Here is an 11,014-nt window from a genome sequence, read left to right as displayed (position 1 = left end):
ATATATATATGAATCTGGCAGGTATGAAGTGGATTCAATCCACTATGCCACAAATTTGAATTAACACTGCGTCAGAACTTTTCCCGCGGTGGAACAACGGATTTGATCTGACAGCAGTTAGATATGTCCCAGACGCCTTTAGCTAGGCCGAAGCGGTGTCTCCACCACTTTCAACTGAACTTCACAAGGACCATTTATATCGCATTAATTCAATTTTCTGTTTCTCATATTAAATTAAAATTAATCTGCTTACATTCAATCAGACTCAATGAACTGAACATTTTATTCATGAACTGAACATTTTAATCATGAACAGAACACTTATGCATCACCTGAACATTTATTCATAACCTGAATTTTTTGTCTGCATGCCTTCTCAATTTGATTCATATTTTGCATGTACTTTTTTTTTTCTCGTTCACTTTGAAAATGTATTGTTGCATACACACCCGCATGCACCTTTTCCTCAGTGCCTGGCCTGGCTCACACATCTGCACACATGATTCATACACAAATGCTAACTCTGTCACATTCTTGCACCACACATACCTTTCTCGCTTGTTTTCCATGCTCAATACGCCCTTGTAGACACAACTCATTCCTGTAAGACCCTAGGCTGGTCACGCATACATAGAGAAAGTTGTTTGTCTCTTACAACGTGCCAGCATGCCACACTTTTATTCCTGCACGATCGAGGCTTATAATACCTCATGCACCGGCTGGCAAAATTTCTCAACCATTCCAGGGCATTTATCATGCATTTCTTTGTCTCCTTTGTTCGTTCGCTTCCCTCCCAGGAATCTTACTGGCGAGGAGAGTGATATAGGAATCTGGCAGGTGTGAAGTGGATTCGATCCACTATGCCACAAATTTGAATTAACACTGTGTCAGAACTTTTCCCGCGGTGAAACAACGGTTTTGATCTGACAGCAGTTAGATATGTCCCAGACGCCTTTAGCTAGGCCGAAGCGGTGTCTCCACCACTTGACCCTTTCTGACCTCTTTTACTCCATCTAGAATAGAGATAAATAAGCCAGCCAGCTAAATCCTTTGCACTCACTACCCTTCTTGGTAGCTATAAAAACAGGAGACCTCCAAGCAAACTTCCTCTTTCCTCTTTTTAGTCACCCGTCGGTGACGACTCATGGAGAACGAAGCCTGGCTGACCAGCTACAACCTTGGCCAGAGGGAGAAATGAAATTTTACTGTCAGCCACTGTGAGACAACGTCGCACACATCATAACTAATACGAGCTCGCATCCTTTTCTCTTTAACACTACCATTTCTCTCTCTATATAAATACTACTATGGAAAAGTGTACATACAGATACAGGCCAAAATTCTTTACCTTGCATGCCTTACATACAAACTGTTATACTATTACACTAACCTACCCGTCGTGGTATGACCGCATAAAGTAACGGTAAATAAATTTTTCTATAAAAATGTTGATCATCTTCATCGTTCATCTTATAACTAGAACAATTGGTAAATAATACTTATCGTTACAATGGGTGACACATCGACTACACAACCCAAAAACACCAACCGTTACATATATATATATTATAGGTTTCCCGTTTCCAGGGATTATTTTGTGTAGAATTAAATTCAACCGAGTATGTCAGTCGAATTAATTCAAAATATGAGTGAGCCCGTGAAGAAGTTTGTGGCAGTCGCCGCTGTTGCTACTGAAGACATAGTCTTGCAAGCAGATAAGTTCACTGAGCTTTTTGAAAGGATGAAAGAGGAGGGTGAGGATATTAAGATATCCTCCTCCACAAGCGTTGAAAACTTAAAAAGGACAGTAGTTTTTAAAACATACTGTCCTACGTCTAAGAAGTTTAAACACTTCGACAATAGTGTAATAGAAAAATGTCTGGCCCCCATATGGAAAGACATAAAATACATATCAATGGGCCAGACATATGGCTCAGTAGAGGCCAGATTTGGGACAATCCAAGAAGCCCAAAAGCATTCGGTGAGTCCCCTAAAAACAAACGAGGTGGTGCTTCTCCCAACATACATGGGGAGGAGAACGGCTCAAGTGAAGGTGACACAAGTACCACCAGAAATCGAGGCAAGGGAGGTGATGGCTGCTCTGTTGTATAACAGAACAGACAAAATCACCTTCCTGCAGATTACATGCTCTGCCCCACAAAATTGGCTCGGGCAGGAGAACATTGAAAATCTTCCCGAAAGAGTGCTTGTGGGTGAGGATGTTGTCCTCAAAATCCATGTGGAGGGCAAAAAGCCCATGTGTTACGAATGTGGCAATAATGGCAACATTCGTGTAGAATGTGAAGAGTGGAAAAAGAAAATGAGTGCACAGACATCAGGTCCTTCATCAAAAAAAGACCCCGAACCCGCATACACATCAGCCCCCACTCCGCCATCTGTGATGCCCAAGCACAACAAAACTGAAAAACCCCAAGCCATGCACACACTGGTCCCATCAAAGATAAACACACCCACCCCCTCTGAAGTGACATAAGAACTTGTAACTCCCCCAAATGACGTCATGAAGACGGTCGACGGGGAGCAACTCCGAATAGGAAAACTAGTAATATATTAATTATATTTTTCTATTTAATCGCTAAATAGCAGCTACTACACCCTTTATGTTTGTCTGTCCTTGTTCGTCCTCTCTTTGTGTTTTTGGTGAGTGGAACGCTTTGTTCAAAATTGGACTGTTGTTGTTGAAATTATTGTTAACATGTCGAACATTTTCAAATTGTCAAAAATTGTTAAATTGCTGAACTGTTAACATTATTTGTGCCTTTCCCCAGCGACGGGAGAAAGGAATTTGTCTGTGTAAAGCCATTTTGGCATCATTATGTGCTAAAAATTGAACATTCTAAAGCCGTTGTAGGCTTATCGTTGCGCCCCACCCCCCCAGCGGGGGTGGGATCTGAACTGATATTTGTTTTTGAACTCGTAGCCTTGTTAAGAGGAAGTAACACGATATAGGTTTCCCATCTTTAATGTGTTCTGTGCTGTGGGAGCCGTTGTAGGCTTATTATCTGAACTATATTCCTCATTAAGAGGAGGGGGGGAGGGAACAGATCATAGGTTTCCCGTTTTCAAAAAATAAGCTTGTGGTATTTGAACTATTATCCTCATTAAGAGGGAAAAAAAAAACAGATTATAGGTTTCCCGTTTTAGAAAAAGTGAGCGCATTACAGGCTCTACTACTACTACTACTACTACACACCCCACCCCTGCAGGGGGTAGGATTTGAACTGGTATCTTCTCTAAGAGGAAAAAAAACATAGGTTTCCCGTTTTTAGGGAAAAGAACTGGAAATTTTTGTGTAAGAATTAATTTCGACCGAGTATGTTGGTTGAAATAATTCATCAAGCAAAACCGCTGGATGAGCCAGCAAAAAAGTTTTTGACAGTATATATATGTATATATATGTGTATGTCTGTGTTTATCCCACCCAACATCGCTTGACAACTGATGCTGGTGTGTTTACGTCCCCCGTAACTTAGCAGTTCGGCAAAAATAACACAAAATAACACTAGGTCAAGAAACACTCCACATACAAGAAATTTCAAACAAAAATATGCCACATATAGAAATGTTACATACATCACTAACCAAAACACCCATAGAGACCATCATACACATAACAATCTAAGGCAACAGTACCACCACTCCCCTGGACCAATACTATACAACCCCACAGCCAGCTCATACAAACAAAACTGCAACCAACATTTTTTAGCCCCAGACCAGAGACACCAGGACATGGGTTGGAACCTGGTGATCAGGAAAAACCAAAGATAATTAACCTCTCAACTAAACCTCTTTCAAGCACAAAGATAGACATCCTCTCAAAAGGGTTAAAATTCACCCCAACACCACGCAGAGCCAACCAAAATGAAGTGAAGGATAGTATAATAGAATTCCATAGAAAATTAAGACTCCTCCTCCTCCTCCTCATCATCATCGTTTAACGTCCGCTTTCCATGCTAGCATGGGTTGGACGATTTGACTGAGGACTGGTGAAACCAGATGGCTACACCACAGAAGCATTAACCAATTACAATACTGAAAATGACTCGCTAGTCAAAAACAAAAGTGAACACATCCTCCACAAAGGAAGAAATATAAATCTTGATGAATTCTGCAACCACATTGAGAACTTTCCTTACCACACCAGCATCAACAGAAAATTACCTCAAACCTCAGCACTACACAATGGAAGGAACTAACAGAACTTCAAAATAATGAAGATATAACAATTAAGGAAGCAGATAAAGGAAGTGCGGTGGTAGTAATGGAAACATTATACTATAGAAACCTAGTAATCTCCATGCTTAATGAAAGTCAACATTACGAAAAAATCACAAACTACACCCCGCAAGAAATAATGAAAACCCTATCCTGACTAATTTAAACCCATGGAAAAGAAATGACAACCAAAGAACTCGACTATTTAACAAACTTTAAATGCAGACTTAGCCTATTCTACGGCTTACCAAAAGCTCACAAAAGCCAGATTATAAATGAACCCATAAAAAGATCACCACAGACGTACATACATACACCAAACCCAAGAGACCTAAACTTTCAACCCATTATAGCTGGCCCAGCTTCTGAAACACACAGACTAAGTCTATTTCTGAACATCATACTGAAACCCTTCCTTAAACACATTAACAGTTATATCAGAGATAACTTGGACATGTTAAATCAACTCCCAAAACAGTCAAGGGAAAAACATTCATGGTTTCCATTTGATATGACTAACTTATATATTAGGAAACCTCATAATTATGGACAAGAAGCAATTCAGTTCTGTGTGGCCCAATATCCGGAAGAAATACTGGATAGGACTAGCAAAGAGTTCACAATTGAATCAATTGAATTCATCCTATGAAACAACAATTTCATGTTTGATAACACTTTTTATTAACAAAAATCCAGAATTGCCATGGGCACTTGGGCAGCCCAAGTCATTGCAAACCTAACAATGGGCTATCTGGAAATAAGAATATACCAGGAATTTTTATCTACCTTTGGAAATCCTCTTTCTCAATACATACAAGATTCCTGGACAACTGTTTCATCCTCTCGAATGAAAACAAAAACTCCTGGAATTCAAAAATAATATTTAATTCATGCCACCTAAGACACACCAAAACAAACATCCCCTTCAACCTTGCAAGAAGGATATGCACCAGAGCATCAGAAAAAATACCTTAGCTTTAAACTGTAAGAACCCAAAAACACCCTCAATGACAGACACTACCCAGTTCAACTCATAGAGGATGGAATCAGTGCAACACAAATCAACATTAAAAAACCTTAAGAAAAGTTCAACACAGCAACACACCTTCCCTGAAAATATTGCGATACATATCCACTTACAACCCCAGAAACAAAGAAGCCTTCACCATCATCACTCAAAATCTATCAAAGTTACATAAGGACCCCAAATTGAAGGCAATTTTACACACACATAAGATCATTAAAAGCCATAAACAACCAAAGTCATTAAAAAAGATCCTCACAAAGGCAAAATTATTTTCTAAAAAAGCAGGTGCTAAAATGAAAAAATGTGGTTGACCAAATTGTGCAACATGTCCCAACCTTCTAGAAGGATCAGAATTCCTTTTTAAAGAGGGACAAAAGTTCAAAATCAAATCTGATTTTACTTGTGCCTCGGAAAACCTGATTTATGTTAGATGCTTGGGCTGCCACCAAACCTACATAGTGTCCACAGGTTTATCACTCAGACGAAGATGCACTCTGCACCGACAGCAGATTGCATTCCCAGAAGACAGAATGATACTCCTTTAGTGAACACATTGACAGATGCGCAAAACAACTACTACCACAATTTGTAATCTTTCCATTTTATCAATGTGCTATTGGAACACCAACACATGTTAGATTAAACAAGGAAACCTACTTCATTGAAAAATATAAGCCAAAACTTAACCATTTCTAACATTTTTAAATGAGGAAACTGACCTCATTGAAAATATAAACCAAAATTTAGCCATTTCTAACATTTCATTCTATCAAAACCAACTCACATTAAATTAACAAAACCTAACAATTCCTAACATTTTTGATTATCTCCCTTATACCGAAAAGATCGCTGATTACCTTCCCCTGTTTCGAACTCTTCTACATCACACTATAGCGAGTAGATAACACCACATCAGTAAAGAAATTTGAGAAATTTGAAAAAAAATGCAAATCCAATTATTTCTCCAAAAACAATGCCACTATTTACAAAATTTTATATCATTTCCATAACATGACAATTTTAATATATTTTTTGACAATATAACACAAATCTTCATAGTTATTTCATTCGATATTGTTTTTTATACATCTGTAAAAACTAACATTTCCCTTCTCCAAGCTTAGATTCGAAACCGAATCTAAGAATTCTCCCTCGTCGGATTTACTGTGAGCAACAGGCGCGAAATCAGGTTTTCTTTGTCCTGTCAAAAAAATGATGGATAGCCTCCCCTCAACCTTATAACCTCAGAGATGTCAAGCGAAGTTCACTGGACAGCGACTGACCTACTTAGGTACTAAACCTGCTGCAGCATGTCCATCCTTCTAGCTGCCCCTGATTTTTATAGATAGGAGAATTTAGCAGGGAGGACAGAGAGAGAGAGGGAGACCGTGATTCGCCACAGACTGACCCAGTGCTCCGCGATTATCACACAGAGATTTGCCGTGCCACGCTAATGAGAGAGAGAACTACCAAAAGATGAAAGAACAAACACACACAAAAACATATTTAGTCTTCGGATACATCAACTCCACAGATGTACCCTGGTTTCATTTTTCCTAGCAACACAAAGTAAGTTGCTAAAATTTAATGTAGTGGTGAAGAATATTTACTAACACCAGAGTTCATGCAGCAAATAAAATATGTTATAGTTGAACATAGTTTTCACTTTGTTTATTCACAGGCAAACACATGCCTATCGCACCGACACAATAACACAAACATACAACATTACTCCACCACATTTTGGTGACCCCGTCACAGAATTCCGACCTTCCCTGGAACCAGCTTCAACCGAAGAATAACAGCCTGCACATCATCTGTCAACGAAACAACTAGGAAAGTCTAAGAACACAATGACTTTTCCAGAACCGAATCCAGCGGCGAATACATCACCTACCGACATGACATTTGAAGCGGCGATTACGTGGAGAATTCCCCCATTCTGGACGCACGACCCTGTATTATGGTTTCACCACATAGAAGCCCAGTTTTCTTCTCACCGAGTACTGAGCGATGCATCTCGACTGTCGCATGTAATCGGTTCTCTATCACTAGAGATCATGAACGTCGTCCGCGATCTCATTATGGCACCACACGGTTCTGTGTCATACGACACCTTCAAAACGACACTCATTAACAGAACTTCCGAGTCCCAACGAAAGAGGCTTCACCAACTTCCGACATCGGAAAAATTGAGCAATAGAACGCCTTCCCAGTTTCTACGCAGAATAAAGCAGCTTCTTGGAGATGAGAGCCTCCGCAACAAAGTTTTCAAGCAGCTTTTTCTCCAGCGTCTGCCCTCCAACACACAGGTCGTTCTCGCTTCCACACGAGAATCCACATCCATTGAGGAACTGGCAGAGCTAGCAGACAAAATAGCCGAGGTACCACATAGGTTTTCCACAGTATCGACAGTGACGCCAACCGCTCCGACTACCAATCCTTTCCTTTCGCCGATCAGTTCTTCTGAAATTGCGGACTTGCGTTCATTAATGACGCAGCAAGCTGCACAAATACAGACCCTCACAACACAAATACAGGCCTTATCGCTTGGTAACCAGTGCCGAAGCAGCAGTCGATCGCGTCGATCTAGTAGCCAGTCCCACAGTCCCAGTGCTAGTCGCAACTCACACGACACGTGCTGGTACCACCGAAAGTTCGGAACACTGGCACAGAAATGTACCACCCCATGCTCATTCGCATCACCCAGTTCGGGAAACGGTACAGCCAGGAATTGACTGCGACGGAAGTTCCTGGTTTGCACCCAGAAAGTCGCCTGTTTTTCGTTTGCGATCGGGTAACAGGTACACGTTTCCTGGTTGACACCAGCGTGGAAGTCAGCGTAGTCCCTATTTCCAGCATTTCAGGAAAACGAAAGGAGACACCAGTCTGTCTTCAGGCAGTTAACCACTCGCCGATCCAAACCTACAGTGAACAGTCCCTAACGCTGAACTTGGGACTACACCGCACCTTCCAGCGGTTATTTGTCATCGCCAAACTGCCGACCCCTATCTTAGGAGCCGATTTCCTGTATCATTTCGGTCTCCTAGTAGACATGCAAAATAGATGACTTGTCGACAGCACCACACAGCTTACTGTGCGCGGTGTAGCCGCTCATGTGGCCACGGTCAGCCCAACCATATTGCTTTCAACAACGACTCGTTATAGTACCATCCTGAAACAGTATACGGACATCGCCAGGCCAGTATTCCATAACCAGCCGATCAAGCATGACATCACCCACCACATCAAGACCAGCGGTCCACCTGTTGCTGCACGACCCAGAAGGTTACCACCTGATCACCTCAAAGCCATCAAACGGGAACTCCAGCACATGCTCGACCTTGGAATCATCCGCCCGTCCAGCAACAACTGGTCCTCGCTGATACACTGCGTCCCAAAAAAAATCATCAACCGATTGGCAGGTTTGCGGTGATTATTGGTCGCTAAACAAAAGTACGGTCAGTGATGCTTATCCAGTCCCTTATCTGCAGGATTTTTCTAGCTCGCTGCACGGAGCTCGCATTTTTTCCAAGATTGACCTTGTGCGAGCGTACAATCAAATACGATAGAACCTGCGGACATCCCAAAAACAGCAGTCACGACACCTTTCGGAATGTTTGAATTCCTGCGTATGCCTTTCTGTTTACCTAACGCAGCACAAACATTCCAAAGGTTTATCGACATGGTCACCAGAGGTTTGCCTTTCGTCTATGCCTACATAGACAATATACTGGTGGCCAGTAACTCGGAAGAAGAGCATGACCAACACCTGCACCTGCTATTCGAACGCCTGCGCAAATATGGCATTGTTATTAATCCCAGCAAGTGTTCCTTCGGAGTTGTTTCCCTTCATTTTCTCGGGCACATCATCGATAAGGACGGTATTCGTCACCTTCCTGAGAAAGTACAGGCCATCGTGGAATTTTCGCCACCCACATCTCTCCGCAAATTAAGGGAGTTCCTCGGTCTCGTAAATTTTTATCAGAGATTTTTACCTCACCTTGCCGAGATAGCGCAACCGCTCACGGATTTGCTATATCAGCGAACTTGCAGAAACATCGAAATTGCACTGGATGAAGATCAACTCACCTCTTTCGCTGCCCTGAAAAAAGCGTTATCCAACGCTACTATGTTGGTGTATCCGAAACCAGATGCCCCGCTGTGTTTACTCGTCGATGCATCCAATTCCGGAATAGGAGGCATCCTACAGCAGCTTGTTGATGGCATATGGCAACCGTTGTCTTTCTTTTCTATGCGGTTAAAACCCGCCGAAACGAAATACAGTACCTTCAGTCGGGAATTATTGGCAGCATACCTGGCCGTTAAGCATTTCTGACACAGGCTAGAGGGTACCAATTTTGCCATATACACCAATCACAAACCACTGGCATATGCATTTAACACCAAGCCTGATCGCCACTCGCCGAGAGAAATTCGCCACCTCAACTTCATATCACAGTATACGACGGATATTCGCCACATCAAAGGGACGACTAACTTAGCAGCTGATGCTCTTTCAGTGTTGTCAATAGATTTAAACCAGTTTAGTGCTTCTTCGGTATTGTTCCATAACTTTAAGGATAATTTAGGAATTATTAGAGGTAAAATCCTGTCTAGTATAAGTTTACTGAGTCTGCCAATGTCAGACCTAGATGGGCAAATGAGTCTCACAGATGGGTTATCTTGGAAGTTCTTCTTATGGTCTTTTAAATTAATCCTAGGTTCAGCTGGAACCAGTGGTTCAGTCCTATCTATTAGGTCGTAGTCCTGCATAATTTTCTTGATTTTTAAATTAATCTCAGATAGATTTCTTTTAGAGGTTATTTTGTATTTGGAGTTACGTTCCTTCATGATCAGTTCTTTTATAAGTAGTATAATCCAGCCTGTACAAATTTCCAGTTTAGTCAGCAGGGACTAGAATACCTTGTTAGTTCTGTATTGACTTGATGAATTCCTTAAGCTTTCTTAAATGAAAATTTTTCCTAAGTGGATGCTCCTTGTATTTCACATTAGCTATAAGATCAAAAAGATCTTTTTCGAAATTTTCTAGTAGTGGGTTAGGAGGTGGATTTTTTCTACTCTTAAAAATCTTCTTAAAGTAGTTCCTATCTTGTGTTTCAGTTGATGGGTTTTTCATTTTGTTATCATGGTGGTAGGCAATCCACCTCATCCTTTTAATAAAGTCATTAGTTCTGTGGATTAATAGCCACATATAAGTATCCTTACTATGTAAGGGGATGTCTTTCAGAGAAAATTCTACATTAACCTTTTCCATCCTGTTGAACAAGTACCAGAAAAACACACTCAGGTTCGAGAGGTAAGTTCAGTAGAGGGTTTAGATTTAGATTCAAGATTGAATATGGTACTTATGTGTAGGCACCAGAATATCGTATGGTATGGTATTATACAAAAACCATTCCAAAAGGATAGGTGATCAAAAAATCTAAATAAGCAACATGGATTTCAAAGATGATTGCAGTACGCATGTTTCATGCTATTCCATTTATTTAAGTAATGCGAGCATTACATTAAATGCAATATGAAGAGCAATCTTCAGCTGCACGAAAATGCAGAAAATTACAGTAGAATAGGCATATTATAATTGTGGCAACATTTCAAATCCAAGTGGGAGAAAGAATACATAAAAATCCAAGTGGGAGGAAGACGAGTCTATCAGGCTAGTAACTGATTCTAGACAAAAGTTCTAACTGTCTCTGATTTTATTGTCTCTTATCTAGTGGTGAT

The 11,014-nt window shown here is 40.9% G+C and overlaps 1 protein-coding gene across 1 annotated transcript; it reads left to right on the top strand.

The window, feature by feature from the left end:
* Window positions 1-7,119: 7,119 nt before the first annotated feature.
* On the top strand, window positions 7,120-8,004 carry LOC106868355 (uncharacterized). The gene has a single exon (XM_014913569.1). It carries the CDS (start codon window positions 7,120-7,122, stop codon window positions 8,002-8,004), a length of 885 nt encoding a protein of 294 aa, XP_014769055.1.
* Window positions 8,005-11,014: the final 3,010 nt, after the last annotated feature.

The sequence above is a fragment of the Octopus bimaculoides genome, chromosome 7 (genome assembly GCF_001194135.2).
Source record: "Octopus bimaculoides isolate UCB-OBI-ISO-001 chromosome 7, ASM119413v2, whole genome shotgun sequence".
Taxonomy (NCBI): domain Eukaryota; kingdom Metazoa; phylum Mollusca; class Cephalopoda; order Octopoda; family Octopodidae; genus Octopus; species Octopus bimaculoides.
This window is presented reverse-complemented; position numbering and strand designations above follow the sequence as displayed.

Excerpts from the sequence above, each read along its gene's own strand:
- LOC106868355 (XM_014913569.1), top strand. The coding sequence starts at position 7,120 with ATGACTTTTCCAGAACCGAATCCAGCGGCGAATACATCACCTACCGAC.